General features: G+C 52.7%; 2 protein-coding genes across 6 annotated transcripts in view; one reads left to right on the top strand and one right to left on the bottom strand.

Moving 5' to 3' along the window:
• Mt2 (tRNA (cytosine(38)-C(5))-methyltransferase) overlaps positions 1 to 2,709 on the bottom strand; it is a 50,591-nt gene extending 47,882 nt beyond the window's left edge. For 2 of the 3 annotated variants that reach the window (XM_089556585.1, XM_089556583.1), the window contains exons 1-2: positions 1,751 to 2,704; positions 479 to 877 (exon numbers count right to left, since the gene is read on the bottom strand). In XM_089556585.1, the coding sequence (XP_089412711.1) occupies positions 479 to 877; positions 1,751 to 2,239 (888 nt within the window). In that variant the 5' untranslated portion in view covers positions 2,240 to 2,704. Of the gene's footprint in view, positions 1 to 478; positions 878 to 1,750 lie in introns of all 3 variants that reach the window. The other variant, XM_089556584.1, reaches the window with a different exon arrangement.
• Positions 1 to 20,615, top strand: part of LOC149331443 (hypoxia-inducible factor 1-alpha-like) — a 217,076-nt gene that overhangs the window by 140,060 nt on the left and 56,401 nt on the right. The gene's annotated exons all lie outside the window — the stretch shown is intronic.

Below are 20,615 nucleotides of genomic sequence, written 5' to 3' on the forward strand. Positions count from 1 at the left end.
AGATGGCGAAGCACTTCTTCTTCGTCCACTTCGGAGCTGTATCAATATTTGTTTTGTTTGTTTGTTTTGTGGGATTTAACGTCCCAAAGCGACTCGGGCTATGAGAGACGTAGTAGTGAAGAGCTCTGGAAATTTCAACCCCCTGGGGTTCTTTAACGTGCACTGACATCGCACAGCACACGGCCCCCTAGAATATGGTCTCCATCAAAATTCAACCGCCGTGGCCGGGATCGAACCCACGTCTTTCGGGTCAGCAGCCGAGCACCACAACCTCTGAGCCACCACGGCGGCACGTATTCATACTGTATCAACCTTATCATTTTTATTTCCTTTTCGGTTGCCCCAACCTATTCTTTGTATCAACCTTTAGGAGGCATCATGATGGTTGCATTAGCATTTACCAATGTTGGACAAGTTGCCTAACAGCAGCGCACGTTATAGTTTATAAAGAAAAAAGGTGAGTCTGAATGCACAGCACCTGAAGCAGGACAGATCCGGTTCCTTCGATGTAGTGGCCGTAGCCTTTTGTGAAGCAGCACGTGTTGGTTGATGAGGGCTCGACAATGTCCAGGATGAGTGAGAATCTGGAGAGGACTTTGTCCGGAAGGAGGTAGCTCGTTCCATCGGTTAACTCCTGTCCATCGGTGAGGTGTAGAAAATCGGACAAGCACTGTGGCGGCCCCGTGCCTTGTGATCCGAAAGGCGGCTTCTCTGAGCATGTACCCGAGCAGATGCCGTTCTCTTTTTGACAGCAGTCTCTGAACAGTGCTGGGCGCAGCTTGGCGAGACAGTAAAAGCGTAGCCTTGAGTTTGGCACTCCAAACTGAGTCGGCGACAGCAGGTAACGGTGGACGTGGTAGCCGCTGTCTTCAAGGGCCTGCAATGTGATTGAGCTTCGTTCACTGCAGTGTATACTTTTAAGCACTGCACACGCTGTCTTTGTTCTTTGGAAAAGACATCAAAATGAATTTGAGCTATTGTTTGTTGCCATGCAAGCACCTTTAAATCATTAAAAAGTAGGATCCCAGCTTTAATTTGCTTATAAAATGTACAAAAAGCACTGCTGAAAAATTGATGTGAACTACCACGCAAGGTGTATATAATCATGTGTCATTTAGTTGAGAGTCACTTAAGTAGGTTGGATTGTTTGCTGTTATTAGCTAAGCCAATATGACTCATGACACATTTCATGCCAAACAGATAGAGTGGAAAAGTGTGCTTTGGTGTTTACAGTGATGGCTGTAATTGAGCTGAGGATATGGGAGATACAGACAGCCTCATTGAAGGTACTAATCTCATGAAATAAATGTGTATGCAGCTTGTAAGGTGTTACAGCGTGTATTCTGCTTGCAATGAAGGGAATGGGGTCTAGAGGCCAGGAACTCCTGTTTCTGTAGGCAAATATGCCTGTCCTTTTGGAGGGGCAGATGTTTTTGTGTCTCCTTCTAAGGACTGGTCATTGCCAAGGTAAGAAAATTGACCACATAATCAAGCACACATACTGCAGCTGCAAGGCTACTTGGGCCTACAGTAGCGCATTAAGCAACCGAAAAAAAGTCGTAAAAAGCAGTATCAGTGACGCGTTTACGTTCCTCGAAACCTGTGTCCTTTTTTTTTTTTTTTGCATCGTCCTCTTGTTGTCACGAGTTGCAAAATACCCGAGTTGAGGAAGTATTCGCTACGCAAGCTCCGCCGTGATCTGCTCGGGACCTTCGTTCTAGCGCTGCCTACGTCCGCGCTTTACGCTTACCTGAGCGAGTACGGCGTGCGTGGCGGACGTCTCGAAGCCCTTGACGTTCTCCAGCAGCAGGTACCTCGGCTTGCGCTTGAGCGTGGGCAGAACCTCGAGGAAAGAGAACAGCGACGACGACCGCGGGTCCTGGGAGTCACGCTGCAGTCCCTGCCTCGTGAACGGCTGGCACGGCGGGCTCATCGTAACCAGGTCGACCTCGAGCGCGTCCAGTTCGCGGGCGCTCAGGGACTGCACGTTCCGCTGCAGCAGTCGCGTCTCGGGGAAGTTGAACGCGTACACGGAATTGGCCGTCGTGTTCACGTCCACGGCGGCGACGATTCGCGTCCGATCGGGCCGGCATGCGAAGTGCATTCCTCCGATCCCGCTGTAGAGCTCGAGAACCCGCAGCTTGCCGTCGTCGTCGCTTCCATGAGCGCAGCACGCGTCGTCTGCACATTCGTCTGCTCCCCGAGACACAGATGGAACGCCCGTCGATGGATCGTCCATGCTTCGAGTAGCGCCTGTCCCTACTGTTTCGTTCGTGAACTTCGCTGTATATACATCAGAACTCGTCCACAGCTGTTAAAAACTGCCACGGCATCCGATCTCACGCTCAAAATCCTGTTCTTCCCTGCACGTTGCCGCGAAAACGCGGTCTTGACAAAAATGGCCGTCGCTTTCCGTGTTGCGTCGCTGTTTGGCTTTCTCTTTTCAAGCGGCGTCGCAGGATGGCGCTCAATGCGTCGTCGTCATTGGTATGTTTCCCGCTAGATGGCGACACGTGATTGTTCAGCGACGATTTTTTTTTTCTTTTACATTCTTTGCAGATAGCGGATACGTGGCGCCGCGTGGAGCGTCGATAAACGACGTTGAAATAGCGCCAATGTAGCAGCGCTCGGCCGCCGCTCCACTTCTACGTCAATCCGGTTTTCCTTCGGCCGCTCGATTCTTCGCTCAGCCGCTCCTCGCACCCATGCTCACGCCCGTTTCTTTCCTACTATCGACTTTCACTCTCCTGTTATTTTGTTTTGTTGGGAAAGCTTTATTAAATAAACGATTGTTTTTTCTTTACGAGTAAGGGCGATGGGCCGGGGAGGAGGGGGGTCTAAATTTAGCACTTCCCGCACGCAAATCTGCTCAGCAAAGTTGGCGTTGCTCGCATGTTTGCGGAGTAACGCCCATTTTAATCTGTACGCAGGAGAGAAAGGCTTCCTGTGAGAAGGAGTGCAACGGTTTCTGCGGCGGCTGCACCTGTTCGGTTTGAGCAACGTTTTGTTTTGAGTGTGTGCTCGCCGCTTCGTTTGTCCGTGTGCATTGCTCGCAGAATATGAAAGGGTGGCTTAATCAAACGCTTTTTGCATTGCGCACTTTTTTTCCCCCTTTCCAATTTTCGTTCCCGCATTCGCAACGGACCATTTCCTAGATGAGAATTTTCGTAAACACGGATCGTTGATATTCTGCCACCATGGTGATTTATAGAAAGATCCTTCGTGCAGCAGTCGCGGAACTAGATTACGTCTTATAGTTGCCAAACGCATGAAAGAACAGAGCTACAGCTAGTCTTTCTTCGTCTTGACCTTCAACGACAAGGGTTTGGATGTCCATCGAAACGCATTTTATGCGAGTTCGTTTGTGCCTTCGAGTGTTACGATTACGTTCGTCTGCAATCCTCTTCCGTATTATTCGCCTTTTTTTTTTTTTTTTTACAAAACCCTTTTCTTCGCTGATACTGGCTGCCACAATCCGGGCGCCAGTCATCGCTTCCCCCGTTGGGGCACTTTCCAGCGACGCGGGGCAACCGTCGAGTGAAGGGAAAGGACTGCCGATGAAAACCTTCCGCGCTGACGTCAGAGCGTTGACGTCACCGTCTACCAACGAAGGGAATGCGCGAGTGAAAGCTTTCCGTCTTGTTGCTCCCCCCGCAGCTGCTTTCTTTTTATTATTATTATTATTATTTAGACTTGCGCTCTGGAGATGCTCGTTTTTACTTTCCTTCTTGCCCCCCCCCCCCCCCCCAACTCTTCGCGCTCGTTTTGTGAAATCTCTCCTCCTCCTCTGTGCCGTGAAGCGCGACAGAGCGCCGTGGTATGACAATCAGTTATTGCCCGTCGAACGCTGATCGGTATCGCCGAATGAACTTCCCTTCTCTGTACACGTCTGAAACCGGTCCTGTGTCGTACGTGTGTCGGTTTGCCGTAACGAATTTAGTTACTACTGCCACGTATCGGAGAATCGAGAAGGCGTACTGCGACAAAGTAAACTTTGCTCGTGCGCGTGTCTGGTATTCTTTAATGGGGCAGCGATGGCAGGATGAAGTTGTTCTTTATCGATAGATTGCCGCGTTTTAAAGACAAACTGGGCACTTTCACCGAAAGCGGAACTTTTTTTTTTTTTTTACGGTAGAAAGACCACAAATTAATGACCAGTATCACTGCCACACGCCGTTTTCACAGACTGCGATGATGCGTCGAGTGCATTTTTTTTTTTTATCTCTCTGAGGGTGTGACACTCTGCATTCCACTTCAGTCGGGTCTTTCGGAGTTTAAAATTGCTTGACGTCATCGTCGACGTAACGAGTTCGAATTTGGTGGCGGGAAAAATTATTCCAACGTGTACTGCAATTTTCTCAACGATAAGTGGGTCTTATGCTGCTGAAAAAAAAAAAAAAGGCAATCGGGCCGTAAAAAGCCTAACTCTCGAAATTCACTGAGAACGAACACTTGACAGAGCCGCTACAGTGTTCATTTTATATACATATGCAAAATGTGTGTCTTCACAAAAGGTTGGCAGTTGTGCCATCCAAGCTCGCTTGATACTACTAACTTCAAACGAGCGCAACGGCTATTGGGAGGCTCTGGTTTAACCCAAGAGTGCGGGAAAGAAAGGAGAAAAGATAGAGGTTTGGTTTGGTTAGTTTTGGCTGGTTTTGGTTATGAGCAAAGGAAGCCACGCTAACTCTCATTGTATGTACGCCTCACTACGACGAAGAATGAAGGGAAAAGGGGGGGCGGGGGGTGCAGGCACTTGAAGCCTGACCGATATGAGATGGAAAGAAAAACAAGAACAAAAGAAAGAAAGAAGCAGGAATTGTGACCCTGCAACTTTTTTGTGCGAAATCCTCGCGCTGCAATAATGGGGAGCGGGAACTGCAGCGACAGTTGGGAGAAGAGGCAACAGTTCGCAAACGTATTTTATGCGTCGCGGCGGCGGCTGAGCGCTTCTATACAGTGTTAGGCGCTTTGGCGTGGGCGCATCCCGTTTCGTTCCTCGATTTCTGAGGAAATGTACGAGTCCATTTGATGGGGCTCCGGCGCCTAAACGCCACCAGTTTGGAGGGAATGCCTTTTTTTGGTCCTGCTGGTCGTTGTAGGCTTATGTGGAAGCGGGGAGCTTTGCATCAACCGTGATGACAGTGCAGCCCGTATTCCGGCGAGACGAAATTCGCTTGCGTAGGGGGATGTCTGATGGGAGGGGTAGGGGGGGGGGGGGGGGGGGGGGGGCGATTCTGTACGCGCCGTCAGATGGAACGAAGCCGCATGGCTGAATGGAAGCCTTTCTCATCTCCGTCTGGAGCGCTTATGCCTAGACGCACTGCCTCGAAAACACTGCTCGCTTCTTTGTAGGCTAGCTCTGCCCCAGCTGATTACCGGAGCCTTGCGTTATTTTTTTACGTATTTATTCAATATTCCGGCTGGTCTCTTTTTTTACGTAGAAAACCTTGGTAAAAGAAAAGTGCAGAAACTTAATTAGAGTGCTTGGACACGGTAGGGCAGTCTTCATTCGTTTTGCTCATCTTTTATAGAAAGCCTAGTCGTAACTCCAGTGGATACACCTTTTCTCACTAATGGTCGTCTATATCTTTTCTGCTTGACGTGGTCTCGACGGTGTCCCCCCTCGTTTCGTGGAAGTTGGAAAGAGCTTTTTGGGGATATTTCCGGTTTAACCGTATCTTTATTTAAGTTCAAAGGTCTAGATTGTTGCGTATCCTTCTTTAGCTCTGTCTCGATTTGCGTCTCTCCGTTTCTACGGAGTCTTGAGGCGAGACTAAACATAGACAGCTAGGTGCAGTGCTAGCAAGCACGCGGTTAGAGATAAACGTTTATAGTCGGGTGCGTTGGTTACAATAATTGTTATATTAATTGAGAAGTGAGGCGTGGAACTCGTCACTTCTCTAGCTAAAACGGGACCGGCTGTGCGCTCTATAGTTATAGGTTTCGCTAGAGGCTGGCACACGTAATATCTCTCCATGTCAGCGTCTGCCATTGTGTCTGTTTTTCTTCCTCTACACCGAGTTTGAAAAAATGCTTAGAGAAATTGCCTCAGGCCGTCCGGCCTCTCTTCGGTATTCGAGGAAACAGCTGGAATTAAGATGGTTATCCTGCTTGAGAGAAATAAGCGCGTGTTTTCTTGCCCGAGCGTGCCAGTCGCTGTTGCGTAGTCTCTTTATGGCACCCAGAGTTCAAGACGACGTCTCTCTGACTCCCCCCCCCCCCCCCCCTCCTCTTTATCTTTTTTTGTTTGTGTCATTCCGTTGCCATTCCTGCGCTGGCCAAGAACATCGCCCGCTGGCGAGTCGTTCGTTCGCCGGCCCTTATTCCATTCAGGGCGCAAGCCCGGCATGTAATGAACGGGGTGAGCGCTGGAATCGCTCCAAGCCCGTCGGAGCGCGCCCCTATGTGTGCCGACGTCTGCGCAACACCCCAGGTTTTAGCAGCGATGCGCCACACGGATTTGCGAAACGCGTCGCCGCGCGGCTGATGCGTCCGCGGTAGTCCGTGGCACGCCGCCGCCGCCGCCTTTCTTGTTTTATTTTTGTTTGTTTTGTTTTGAATTTTTTTTTCCCGCCTCGTGCACACCCTCGCGCTGCGTATCGTGCTTCCTGCACGTGTCTAGCTGCATGAGCGGACACACCGAAGTATACGCGTTCATTGTTGTATTCGAGTCCCGCACTGACGTCGTTCCGTTCATGCTGCTTCTACGCTAGCCTCCCCCCTCCCCCCCATGTCGCGATAGCTGCATGCTAAAACGCCGTTCTGCCAATCACTGAGTGCAGATAACAACTCTGTAATTTGCGTGGTTAAGTAAACATAAGAGGGTGTGCTTACTCGCGTGTGCGAGTACTAATCACGAGCTGTGAATAGCGTTAATCTGGCTGGAGTATTATTCATGACTGAGTTCTTAAATGGACTCAAGGGGCAACTTAACATATGTGAGAAAGAGCTTAGGGTATCTGTTACAGCCGGCGTCGACGCTTCGGCGGACGCGGTTGTTGCGACGCGCGTCTATTCTTTCAGACTTTCAATCTTTCCTCTCACATCTTTCAACTCTCTTCTGTCTGCACGTGGCAGCGAGTGTGGCTCAGCCCGAGCCAGTGGGCAGGCCCGTGCACTTTCCCGTTCATCTTTCCTACAGTCGCAACAGCAACAAGATATGTAAATATACTTGCATTGATGACAGCGGTGCATTTGCAGCAGGTTACGACTTGATCTGTGGGGCGATCCTGCATCTCATCCTCGAAGTGCCCTTCGAGGTTCTGCATTTGCGCATTCGCATGCAGATACTGAAGTCCTAGACAGGGAAATTCGATATCGGTGATCTGTGCTGGCGGAACTTGTTTCGCTGTTCTCCCTACGCGGTTGCTGCGTTGCCCGGAAGGTGTGAAAGTCTCGTAAGCTGGCTACGCAGACACTTCACTTGGACGCGCGACGCCCTCTTCCGCCGCCTCGAATTGCTTCGCTTTCGCTAATGGCGGCAATCGCACGGCCATGCGGGCGGCTTCCGTGAGTGTTCGGTATCGAACGCCCGTCGCGTATCTGTCGACGTGCTTTGGCGAACGACGTCGGCGCGTGCATTCGGCCGATAGCGTGTCGCGAATATCGGCCTCACCTATCGTGCTAGTGACGCGTAACTTGATTCCACTTGGGCTTTCCGTGCGCACTTAGGCAGATTTCAAGGGCGTCGATGTCTGACATGATGTGACTGCGTCTCTGCCTCGCGTGACGAATCGCGTGTTGTGCCCCGAAGGCTTGGTACCCATGCTCGAGGGCCCGATGGTTTGGTGCCCATGCTTGAGGACCCGAAGGTTTGGAGCCCATGCCCAAAGGGTCTGCAGGTTTGGTGCCCATGCCCAAAGGAGCTGAAAGTTTGGTGCCCATGTTCGAAGAGCCCAAATATTTAGTGGCCATCTTCAAAGGGCCGAAAGGTTTGGTGCCCAGATATATTGTGCCCAGAGGCCCGCATTCGTACTCATTTGTCCAGCTAATCCTGTTGTATTATTGTTGTTTGTATTCAGTTGGTGGCACGATGGTATGGATGATGGGCTTAGCGTTCAGAAACTGTACAACGCCTGATGAAGGACGGCGTAGTGAAAAGCTCCGGATTAATTTCGGGCGCCTACATTGCACAGCATGCATGCGTTTTTACATTTCGCTCCCCGTCGAAGCGCGACCGCCGTGATTCGATCCTGCTACCTCGCCTTCAGCAGTATGCATACGCCTTAACCCGTGAGCCATGCGGCGCAGCGGATGTTTGTGTCCGCTTGTCATTTGATGAAAAACACCGTAAGAAAGGGGAGTGTACCAAATCCGTCGCGCGAAAGCTGCAACATCGGTCCGTTCCGGTGTACCTCGTATTGTAGCGCATTCCAAAAACGCGAGTGTGGCGAAAGTTGAGTCCTCCCCCATGCGTGGTGTTTCGCAGTCGGATGATTTGTCAGGCCTAGTTGGCACGTGTTCAGGTGTATGCGGCTGGAGGCGATTGCGGTTCCCCTTTCGTTGGACAGCTACGCAACCCAGTGAGGCTCCCTTGAGATGCACGGCGCTGGAGTCTATTTTGCTTTCGTGTTTGCCGAAGATTATTGCTATTATAGCTCCTATCAGTCGGAGATAAGCGTGCGGCGGTTTAGTAAGAGAAGTCTAACAGCGATTTTTTTTCTGGTCGACCAGGAGCAATTCTGCTTGCGCCATGGCAGAGGTTGTTTCTCACTGATCGATACAGTTCGGATTATCACGTTTCTATATTCGCTACAAGGCGCAGCCGTCTTTTTCGATCCGCTGAGCAGAGTCCGATTTCGCCAAAACTCCGGAGTGGCCGTTCCAAGTTTGCCTGTTTTCTTCGCTGCTCGATACATAGCCAGATAATCTGTACCGTCTTTTTTAATCAGTGATATCGTGTCGTGGGGGTTCTCGCTAGATTAATTTTGGGATCGATTTCATGCTAGCTCAAAGCGTAGTAGCATCATGGCGAGCCTTGCGTACCTTGCGATTTTTTTTTTTTTTAAAGAGGGCTCTTTGAACCACCCTTACAAATGGTGAAAAATCACGAACTTTGTCGATTCGTAGCGCATAACTGATCTGTTGGATGTATCGGCTCTCGTTCATAGGTGTGTACTCGTATGTTCATTCCTACAGGGAGGAGGCTCGGTTATCATTGGCGATAAGGCCTATCAGAATGTTTTCATGGTGAAAAAAACAGCGCAAACTAAGACAGCAAACACAGAAAAGAGGCGCTGTTTTTTTCACCATGAATTCACACCAACTAGCCCAAATGTCTGCTTTGCTATCAGAATGTTCTCCAGCTCAGTAGTTAATTGCAGGACAAGATAGCTCTCTTTTAATAAAACGCATATGTGAGGGGGTGGATGTCGGCCACAGATTCTGCAATCGGTTTGCGTATGACGTCACCCGGAAGCCAGTCTCGTATATAGTCCGAGCATGTTTGTTTGCCTCTATAGTCGATCGAGTTTGGATTGCTCTCGTGCGGGATTCGGGTGCTCTGGCGGATATATATATATCCCGCTCCAAATCGACCAGGGGAATTTCGCCTATAAGACTTCGAACCCCGTTGTCTTTTTTTTTTATTTACCAAACCGCGCTGAATCGCTCTTCATTCGTCTCTCGTGGCTGTGCTTCGTTCGATAGTCGATCAAAAACTGTGGCCGCGCTTCCCCTGGCCTCCCGTGTATCTTTTTTTCTTTCTTTTACAGTTGCGCATGTCATTTCTCAGCCACCGCCTTTGCGTATTTCTAGACAGCGCTTCTTGTTTTTTCTCTACTAGGGTTTGCTGGGAAGCGCAGATTCAGGTGCGGAATCGTATCGCTGCGCATCGATTCATGACGCGAAGACTGTAGTCTGCCTGCCGCCGTTTTTCAGATATTTGTGAATATATGATGGGCACTTATTACGGGCTTGCTTCAACGAAAAGGTGAAGGTTGCGCGGCTGGAGCCACGTTTTGGACCGATATAACTTGTCAAACCAAGCGCGAATTTCGCGCTTTCCTTCATTTCTCGCGGTGAATGAACGATCGCGGCGCCAGTTTTTCCCGCCATATTGTAGGCAACCGCATCATGAAGCTTACTGCAGTCGCTGATGTGGCCGCGTACGCGCGTCGTCTGCTACCTGTGCGTATGATGTGGCTTCGCGTTCGCGTCGTCTGCTACCCGCGTGCTGCTGCTCATGCCTGCCGCCGGTAGCAATCTCGGAGGCCACGCATTTCTGGGAGCGAGAGTGCGGCGCTACGGGCGGCGCACACAGGCCATGCACACAGGTCTCCACCGGAGGGATGCAGGGCTTGGCGGCGTGGCGAGAGGGGAAAGAGCAGGAGAGAAGCTGCAAATCGCGGTTGGTGGGAGTGGGGGAGTTCCGCTCTCGGGCTGCTGCCGCCAGCCTACCCCTTTATGCTAGAGCGCGGCGGCCCTCTTTTTCCTGCTTGTTATTTCATCGCCTGGGGGGAGGCGAACGTCGACGACGCGCGCTCCCTTTCTCTCTCTACGACGTCAGCAACGTTCAGCTCGAGCGCGCGCGAGCGGGCGCCCAGGCCGGTGGAAAAAACGAGCGTTGCTGCTGTTACAGCGCCGCGACCACGTGTTCGTCACACGCCTCGTCTTCCTTGCTCCGCCGGCTCGCACGACTACGGGAGAGCCACTACGTCGTCTGCCGACCAGTTATCTCTCCTCACCGCCGACTAGTAGGCGTGGTTGTGGAAGTGGGGGCCACTTTCTTCTTCGTGGTCTTCTTCTTCCCGGTCTTCTCTTGTTGACTTCTTCATTTTAGTTTCGCCGTCGTCCGCTGCTGCGGCGCTGGCGCCGCGCGATCACGAACGACATCGTCCGGTCGTATCAGCAGCGCTGTCGCCGCCGGCTGCTTTCCCGCGGGCTGTGCCGGTGTCGTCGTCGCTTAGCACCCGGAAAACGGGCAAGGGGGGGAGAAAGAGCGCACCTTTTTTTTTGTACTTTTTCTTTATTTTCCCGCACTCCGCTAGCCTCGATTACCGGCAGCGGTCGGCATTGCGTGGCGCCACGTCGGAAAAGAAAAGCGCGAGCCGTTGTGAAGAAGAAGTCGCCGCGTTGTTTTTCGCCCGCTCTGCTTCTCCGGGGTTCCGGCCGAGGCAACAACTACAACTACTACTACTAGTGCCACCTTTCGCGCGGTCTCCCTGCCAGCCGTGCGTTGGACCGCGGGAGCAGTGCTGTGTGTTGTGAGCCGCGGCTGTGCGCGCCGTCGCTTGATTTATAGTTTGACCTGGCGGTATCTGGCGGCGGAGTCGACAAGTTGGCCCCGCGCGTGTGAGGGACTCTTCTTCGGGAGGGCTTTGCTGGCTGGTGGCTGTGGGGGCAAAAGCCAAAGCGCCGACACGACAACTGTGCTGCCGCGCGTTTTGTTGTATGTGTGCCATGGTGGTGCCGTGGCGACGACGATGTGCTCCTTCTGCTGTTTCTGCTGCCCGCGGCAGCGGTTATTTCGGTCCCCGGGCTGGAAATAGCGTCCCCAGCGGTGGTCGCCGGTGACCAAAGTAGTGCGGCCGCGCCGTGCTCTCTGCTGCTCGCTACCGCCTGCGCTTCTTCGAGAAAAAAAAGGCGGTCGGGCCCGATTGGATAACGCTTATAAAACTGTTCTGGCGCCTCCGGCTTGACGACGAAGTCGACGACAACTCAGCTGCTGCACCGTCTTCTCTCCTAATCGCCGCTTCAACAACACCACCATCGCAGACGACAGGCTTTTGATAAAGGGCGACGCAATCGGCGGCACCTCTGCAGACAACCGCCGCACACCACCACACAGTCCAGGGTGAGTCGTCTGCTCGCGCCACTTCTCTCTCCAGTCCTTCTCCTTCTCTTATTTCTTCTTCCCGCACGTCGTCTGCCGTCCGTCTCGACCAAATTGACCGAGATATGACGGCTCATTCTGCGGCAGTAGTTGGAATTTAGATATGGAAGCCGTGCTTTGCTTATCCGCTGGGCTCCGAGATGAGGGTAATCCTACCCCTATCAGGCAGAGTAGAGCAGAGCAGTCTCCTGGCTGAAACTGGAGTGCCGCAATTGTGTACTACCTCCGCTGCTACTCGTACTGCCTCGCGAACACGCGTGTCTTGCCTAATAACGTCTCGCTGGTGCTCTCTGCGTAATTACGCACGGCGCGCTTCCGTGGGCAATTTACGCGCGCTCTCGTAGTCTGTCCGTTGGCGCTGGCGTAAGTTGAAATCGCCCCCGCCCTTCGCCTTGCTCGCATGTTTTATGGTCGCCCGCTTTCGGACGCCGCAACGCCTTTTCACTAATCGAATTCGCCGGGGCTCCTCGCTGCCGCGTGCTCGGAAGGGCTTGAAGATGAAAGTTGAGGAGGCGCGAGTGGGGGAGGGGGGGTCTGCCTTCTCATTAACGGATTCTCTCTCTTTGTGGTTGTTTTTCGCCGCGTTTCTTTGTTCTCCCGTCCTCGATTGCCGTTCGCGCCGCCGGAAAGCTCGAGTTGCAAGAAGGGTGTACGGTGTCGCCGGTTGCGTAATCTTCGTCAATCACGACGTCAGTCGACGATCGTGCGGACTCGTTCAGCCGTGGAGTAGTCGTTGAGACGGGGTAATAATTGCGTAGAACAGCGGAATGGGGTTCTTTCTCTCTCTCTCCTCGACTCCTTTCCCGCCGGCTAGCTGGAATTTCTATCGCTGTGCTTATTACGCATGTGCTTAACTCGGATCGCGGTTGCGCCCCGGGCTTGGTTCTAAACTTGCGGCTGGGTAGTTTTAAATGCCGGTGCTCTAATATGTTGTAATAGTGTCTGCAGAACAGCCTCAGCATTCCACGGACTCTGCTTGTATTAGGGAACGGAATCGGTAAGCCATCTGCGCATCATAGTCGTTCCCAAGCGACTCTTCCAGCTCGGCACAGGTGCTGGGCCATAAAGCCGGGGCTTAACTGATTCCCCGCGTTTAACGAGCGTCCGGATTATGCGCAGCTTTCGAAGCTGGGGGAGAGGGGTTCACTTCCTCTAATATTTTTTTTTTGTGGTTGTTTAATATTAATCCGTCGAGAGCTGCGCGTCACCTGAAATGAATATCCGGGGTTTGACGGGAACCCGTCTGGTCATGTGCGTCACCTGCATCCGATGCGTTACGGGGCGTGGTGCAAGCTCTCCCACGAACTCTCGACAGGGGTTTGCCTTTCACATGTCGAAAAAAAAATTTAAAAAAATCCGAGCATGGTGGCAAATGCCACCACACGCTCCTGTCATCCATCCATCCCATCCAACTCGCGCTGCGCATATTGCCAGTGATCGCCGCCGAATGAGCGATCTGTGCTCGCCGTTTCCCCGAACGGATCCCTGCTCGCGGTTACAGGATGCTCAAGATTTGAATTTGGTGCGGAACCTGTCCTCTCGCGAAGCGCGCTACCACCAGACGTGTCGAGTCTGCGTCGTGCGTGGCATTGTACTGGTTCTACTGGTTCCTGCAACTTTCTCTTCCTTTTTTTCTTTCTTTTTTTTTGTCCGCCTCTCTTTCCGCTTCTGTGAACTTTGGCATCTCTGCGCGTCTGCGGTTTTTGCGCAGGCTCGCGCGCTGCCGTGCCGGGAGCGGTATCTCGAGAGGTAATGGCCGTCGTCATTTCGAATGCGCCCCGCACTGATAAACTGGAGGTGGAGAGACCTTTGGGCGGCGGCCAAAATTCGCACCGTTCCCCAGCCCTTATCAATGCAAACTTTTGCGCACGTATGGTGTAGGCTGCGCGGGAGCTGAATTTTTCTTTTTACCCTTTTTTAATGGGGTACTGGCTGGTCGGTTTGGGGGCGTGACGCGCCTGTTCCGTGATCGATATATGTGAGTGCAATGCATCGGCCTGTTGGTTTGTTTCCTTTGGAAGCGTTTCGCGCCGTAATATATTCGTGCTCTGAATTCGTCGTTCCGTTTCGACATGCGCTTGTCACCAGGTGAGGCGGATCTAGCGGTGGCAGCAAATTTTTTCCTTTGTGTGGTTTGAATGAGCCAGCGTCCGGTGTCAAGTATGCGTCAGCGTTTTAGTCTCCGCACATATTTTTTTATTATTATTCTACGCAGCGTACACCCAACGCCAGGTGCAGCAGCTCTTTCGTGCAGGAAGCAGTTATTTCAGACATCCGGGAGGAGGAGGCGTCCCCCTACGACCGCATCTCTCTGCATACTTGCGTGTCGGAGTTTTGTCGTGCAAATCGTGCAACGCATGTCACCATTTCACTCTCCACTTCTTGACAGGCAACACGGCGTGGGAATGTATGGACACGCGTATATTTATGCCTGCGCACAGCTTTACATAGCGACGTTATCGTGGACGCGATCCGTGCTCAAATGTGGAAAATTGTTTATGGATGGGTGACGGATGAGATTAAGAAGTTTGGGGGAATAGGGTAGCCGCAACTGGCAAACGTCAGGGTCAATTGGAGAGACATGGGAGAGGCATTTGCCCTGCAGTGGGCGTAGTCAGGCTGATGATGATGATCATGATGATGACGGCGCAAGCTTCTAGACGTCAAAACTGTCTGCTAAGAAAGTATTGTTTGTCTGCGAATACAGTTGAACCTTTTTATAACGAAGTTGAAGGGGTGCGGAGATTGCTTGGTTATAGTCGTAGCTTCCTTATAGCCCGTGTTGACCAAGCTCTTGAGGGGAATCGTCATTCCTTCGTTACATCCGTTATTTCATTATAACGAGGTTGGACTGTATAGTCGTTAGGAATCGCGATATCAGGGCGCTTGAACCGCTATTTTTTTATATAGTGCTGGCTATGGCAATGCCTGCGTCAGTGAACTCTATTACAAGTCATTGACCCTCCTCCCCTACGGCAGCGCTTTAAATGCGTAATGAAGAAAAATTCCGTGGCATCTTTATAGAACAGAGGCCATCGCTTCTTCTCTCCCTTTCTCCTTCCTTCTTTCAGTGCACAGGAAAATGAAGTTCGTTGCCGCGTGCACCCATTCTGTTATTGCTCTTACCCCGCAGGTCAGGTTCGCAAGAGAGTTCGGGAGCCAGCAGTGAGTAAAAAATTTCACAACGGAGTTGCACTGAATAGTGGTTAATATATAGACGCGAGTCGATCGGGCTCGCCTGTTAAAGTACACCACCTGTCTTTTTTTATTAATTTTATCGCTGTTCGCTGCGCCTTCTCGCGTCACGCAGTCGCATTTTTTTTACTGGTTCTTTCAAAACGTTTTTAAGACGTTTTTTTACCGCTACAACCATAACGCTATATTTTTTTCCCCTGCCGTTAGGGAAAGCGTGAGACTGGTAGCTAAGAAATGAACAAAACAAAATGGCGCCCCCGCATCGACATTTTGCTGTCGTCTGTCTCGTATTGACTGAAAATCCCCCCCCCCCCTCCCCCGTTTTTTTTTTTTTTGCTTTGCTCATCGGATGGCGCTGCAGTTTTAATGCTTCCCGTCGCAGGCGCACTGCACGAGCTTATTGCAGCGAATAATCTGCACGCGAGGCCATAAAAAACCGGACCCGCGTAGTGTGTGCGTGTGTGTACCAGCTCCACAAAGCGCACTGCGAGCGATCGGTCCCCGCGATAGATACAGCGCCTATACGCAGACAGAGCACCGACTGTGCACAATGGGAGTGCCGGCTCTTTTAAAAGACTGCTCGCTCTATCTGGCACTGTGCCCGCGCGCTCGGCTCGGCAGCTGTGCGCAGTCGGCGGTGGCCTGCCCAGCTGCTGCTGCTGCTGCTGCTGCTGCATGCTCTGTGCCGCTTCGCCGACCGACGCCCCGCGGGGCCTTTCTTTTGCTGCTGCTGCGTATCGCACCCTGCCTTGGCTTCTTCTTATCCTGTACCTCTCGGCGTGTGCGACTCGGGTGCCGCCGGCCTGTTTGTCTCGAGGGTTGCGCCACGTTAGATCTCGTCAGGGAAGAGTGCCTAACCAACGTCCTAAGAGAGGCGTCAGTTGTGTACTCTTGTATACACCACTACTCTCATCAGTACTCTCCCGCTTACGGACGTTGTGTGCAGGTTGTATGCGTATACAGTATGATCACCTGTGGAGCCACCTCTGGGAGGCTGGGCAGAAAGGCTGGGATCTGGGACAGCGCAGTCAGGTGCGGAAAAAGGAATGGTAGGGTTAACGGGAGTGAACGGCATCCTGGCGAATTTTAAGAGGAGGAAACGGACTTCAACGGTACACGTGGTGGGGAGGATAGTTAACAGATGGTGCTCCGAAGTAACTGAGTACACTATACAGTAGTGCGTTATACTTTAGTGCACTATACTGTAGTGCACTATACTGTAGTACACTATACTGTAGCGCACTATACTGTAGCGCACTATACTGTAGCGCACTATACTGTAGCGCACTATACTGTAGTACACTCCACTGTAGTGCACTATACTGTAGTGCAGTGTAGTATAGTGCACTATATTGTAGTGCACTATACCATAGTGCTCTATACTGATTGCACTATACTGTGGAAATGTAGCCACGTCAGGTGCATGGTGATGGGTGAGATTACCACGTGCAGCTGGCGCGGTTTGTGGGGGATTTGTGGAGGAGGCCTTTTTTCCTGTACACTGGACGTCACATGGTTACGACGTTCGATTCCCGTTGAGTGGATTAACTGCCGGATTCGGGAACTGCGCCGGAACCCTGATCGGCTTAGCTTGTCGGACGGCACGTGATCCGACTGATGAGCAGTTGCTCCCTTAATTGGTATCCACTCCACCGTGGGGAGCTCCGCCGAGGGAGGTTGGAGTAGCAATACTGAAAGCAGCGTGCGCGGGCGTGTCGTGTAGGCAGTTGTTCCTAGTGTTCCGCGTTATGTGCATGCATACACGCATACGTGTACTCGGCTACTTGTCACGGAGGCGTCTGAAAAAAGAAACGAGCGCATCACTTCGCTTGTGCGCGTAGATATCGGTGGCGGGTTTAAAGCGACAAATTTTGCTTGGGAAACCACTTCAGGGGTGGACTTTTACAGCAGTAAAGTTCAAAGAATGCATTGTCAGGCAAATAGGACAACTGAAGCACCCCTTGTGGGAGTCGCCCTTAAATTTGAGTGCAGCGTGCACGTTCTGCGTTCTCCGGCTCCGCGCGAGCGCGCAGTTCCGGCCGGTGATATCATCCGTTCTCTCGTTAGCGCTGACGGTCTTCGGAGGTGTGTTCATACTCCTCTTTGATTAGAAAGCCCCGCCCCGCCGTTGCTGCGAGACAAGTCGGCGAGCGCTCCTTCTCTTCGCCACCCTGCTGGTCTCTCGGGACTACGCATCGCTAGAGCAGGCAACCAGTCGAGGCATTGCGTCCCGGAGAGTGTTCGCTGCCTCTCGATACCCCCCCCCTCCGCGCCGCCGCTCCTGACGGCTCATTCCACGGCGGCGGCCGGATTCATCCCTTTTTTCCGGCTGCGTGCTTCTCTGTCTTTATTTTTGTTTTCTTCTTCCTATCAGCAGCGGCGCAGCTTGGCTGCCCTGGTCCCGACCCCGCCATTGTGCGGCACGGGGGGTCTGCGCACTCGATCAAACACATCGAATACCACCCTCCTCCCCTCCCCCCAACTCTTTCAGTTGGCTGCGCCGGTTGTTGAACCGTCGAGCTTCTTTTTTAAATAAATAAAGAAAAACGCCACGTTGACGGCTCGTCCTCCCGTCGCTGTCTCTGCAATAGACGCGTTGGGCGGCAGCCACGAGTTTGCAGAGGGGGGGAAATACCGCGAACAGGTGGGTGGGCATGGCGTAGAGAAAGTTGAAGGGAGGGAGGGAGTAAGGGGGGGGGGGAGGGGGGGGGGGTAGTTTCGCAAGGCTGCGGCTTTGTCTGCTGGCTCCCTGAGCAATTAGAGTATTGCCGCCCGTGGCGAGAGCGTGTACTTTGGGAACGCGACGAGGCCCCCCCCCCCCCCCCCCCCCCCCCCCCCCCGCTGTTGGTAGGCAGGCCGCGTTGTTTCGACATGAACGGGTAGTACGCGGGCGAGGTGCGAAAGAGAGGGGGTACCCTGTCGTAATTCGGCAGAAGCTGACTCGCTGGCCTGCTCGCTGTGGAGAGCTGGGAACCCGTTTTTTCTGTCTTGTCTCGGCGGTGTTTCCACTCGTGTTTCCCGAAGGAGTAGGGCCCACTCGAAGAATTCACTGTGTACCGTCTGAGCTCCTGCTGGGGTACCGGCCGCGTATAGACGGGTTGGAGATGTTCGTTCGTCTTCACGTTCCCTTTTTTGTTTATTTTTCGCATATCGCCGTGGCTTGTTCAGCGGAAACGGAGGAGCTGTAGTCCAGCCGGTACCTGTTTGTTGCTGTACAGTGCTGTTAAAAGAGAGGGTGGGCGGCGGCTCAGCAGATGGACGGGCGCTCTGGTTGCTGTGCGGGCGGGCTTGGCGCTGCTTCACCAGTGACGTCACTCGGCCCTTTCCGTCTCTGGCGCACCTTGTTTCTGATTCGGTGCTTTTTGTTCTTTCCTTTAAGTTCTGCCTCGTCTCTTTGCCATTTCCACTAATATAAATGAGAAACCGTTGGGTGAATCGGTACAAAGTGTTGGTGGTTGGTATGGCACCCACCCATTTAGGCCCGTGCGCGCGCTGGCTTTATATAGTGGTAGTGGTAGTAGTAGTAGGAAAATTTATTTTCTGACAGATAGAGGCCCGTGTACTGTGCGATGTCAGTGCACGTTAAAGAACCCCAGGTGGTCAAAATTTCCGGAGCCTTTCACTACGGCGTCCCTCATAGCCTGAGCCGCTTTGGGACGTTAAACCCCAATAAACCAAACCAACCAAACCAGATACAGGGTTGCCGTTTTCGGCTAGTCGGACGATTCTCAGCCGAGTCTCAGAATCTGAACTGTGCATTAGTCTCCCGAAGATCCTCTGTCCTAGTTTCTTTGTGCATGTCGTACGTGAAAAAAGAACTGCCCTTCCGTGGTGTCTCTAGACACGTGTATAGGCCGCACGAGCGGCACCATCATCATCATCGTAATCGTCTCCAGCGACGGCAGTCCAGATAGATCAAGCGGGACCGTGTGCGTGTTTTGCGCAGCTCGGCTTTTGCGCGGAGAGAGGGGAGAGAGGAGGTCGAGTTAGTCGTGGTTGGTGTGTGTCGCAATGGCGCGCGTGCAGCTTTCCTCGAATTGGGCCCTGATTATACGTTGCCGTCGTCGTGGGGTGGCCTTCGCGTGCTCCCTTCCCGCCGCCGTCAACAGGTCTGCTGCCCCCCCCCCCCCCCCCCCCTCACTCGCCCCGTTTTTGTTTTGTTCTTTCTTTCCCTGCCATTAGAAGAAGGAAGGAGGAGTACGAGGGCAGTGGGACGGACGGGGAGGAAGAGCGTGTGTGCACCCCTTTGGAGCCCTGGTGTGCCACGATGGCGCACGACGGCGCAACGTTTGTGCGATCGCGTGCGCCGAGATGCGGGGGTTTCCCCTCCTTCCTTTATTCTGCTAGCGCTGATTTCGAGACGAATGGGAGGGCGCGCATGATGGCTGGAGAAGCGGTCGGAACGAGGCGCTGTGTATCGACTGGGTGCACTTTATTGCTGCACCAGACGCGGATCACGGAGTCAACTCGGAAGAGCGAGAGGAAAACAAAGAAAAAGTAATTTGGAGGGGGGGGGGGGGGGGGTCGAATAGCTCATGGTCAGGGCTGCAAGAGTTAAGAACGATACCAAAGCTTTGTTTTGGCTCCTCGGTTAATCTTTAGGGTCATTCTTAGGTTAAATAATAGGACTCTGCTATTTGTGTCTTCGCTTCTGTCCTTGTTTTTCTATTTTTTTTTTTTGCGCTGCGTATACTTTTACTTAGAATGAGCCACCGACTAGCCCATACCAAGATTGAGATCGATTGCAACCCTCGGTATCCCTGTACTGTAGTGACTCCCGATGGTGTGTCTTTGTGTCAAATCACGCGTCAGTTAGGCGGCCCACCGGCTTAGGCTGTGGTGGCCTCGGCTCTGTGTTCCTTTTCTGTCGTTTTATTTATTTATTTTATTTTTCCCACTGACCGCTGGAGAGGTCTGCCTATGGCTGCCGCCACTAATCGTTGCGTTCGGCATCACTGCATCCCTTAGCGCAACAGTATACTGTCACGTCTATCCGACTGAGTAGCGTTAAGACGAGAAGATGCGGGATCGCAGACCGTAGAGAGGGAACGTTCCAATCTCCAGCCACTCACTCGGAGCTGTCGCGTACTGCGGCTGTCTATCTGCCGAGGCCGTATATATGTGGGGCTATTGGGATGCTCGGCTGTCTATACTGGGCAGGATATGTGGGGCTGAGTTCGAGGGGAGAGGGCAGCAATTCAGGGAGGCTGGGATGCTGGCTGGACGGCCACGAGGACTTCTCCGGTCGCGTTCCCCGTGGCGACCGAGACCTCGGGGGAAATGCCCGCCGACCAGTTGATGCCGTCCTGTCCCCGGAGGACCGTATACGGCGTCGTGCACGCGATCATCGCGTTCGTCCCGGGAAGGCTGAAGGCCGTCTTCGCGTGTTAGGCCTAGCCTTATAGACGGAAGCTCGTCCGGAAAAGGAGTGCTAGAGCGCGTGATTCGAGACTGCTCGCGGAGACCGAGCTGCACTTGCTTGCCATCACGTGCAAGCTGCGGTGAATCCCTCGTCGCCCGTTGCGCGCGTTCTGTCTGGGGTCGCAGCCTGTGCTCGGGATATTTATTGTCGGATACTGTACAC

Source organism: Amblyomma mixtum, chromosome 8 (assembly GCF_055824585.1).
Source record: "Amblyomma mixtum isolate Tamu chromosome 8, ASM5582458v1, whole genome shotgun sequence".
In the NCBI taxonomy this organism is placed as follows: domain Eukaryota; kingdom Metazoa; phylum Arthropoda; class Arachnida; order Ixodida; family Ixodidae; genus Amblyomma; species Amblyomma mixtum.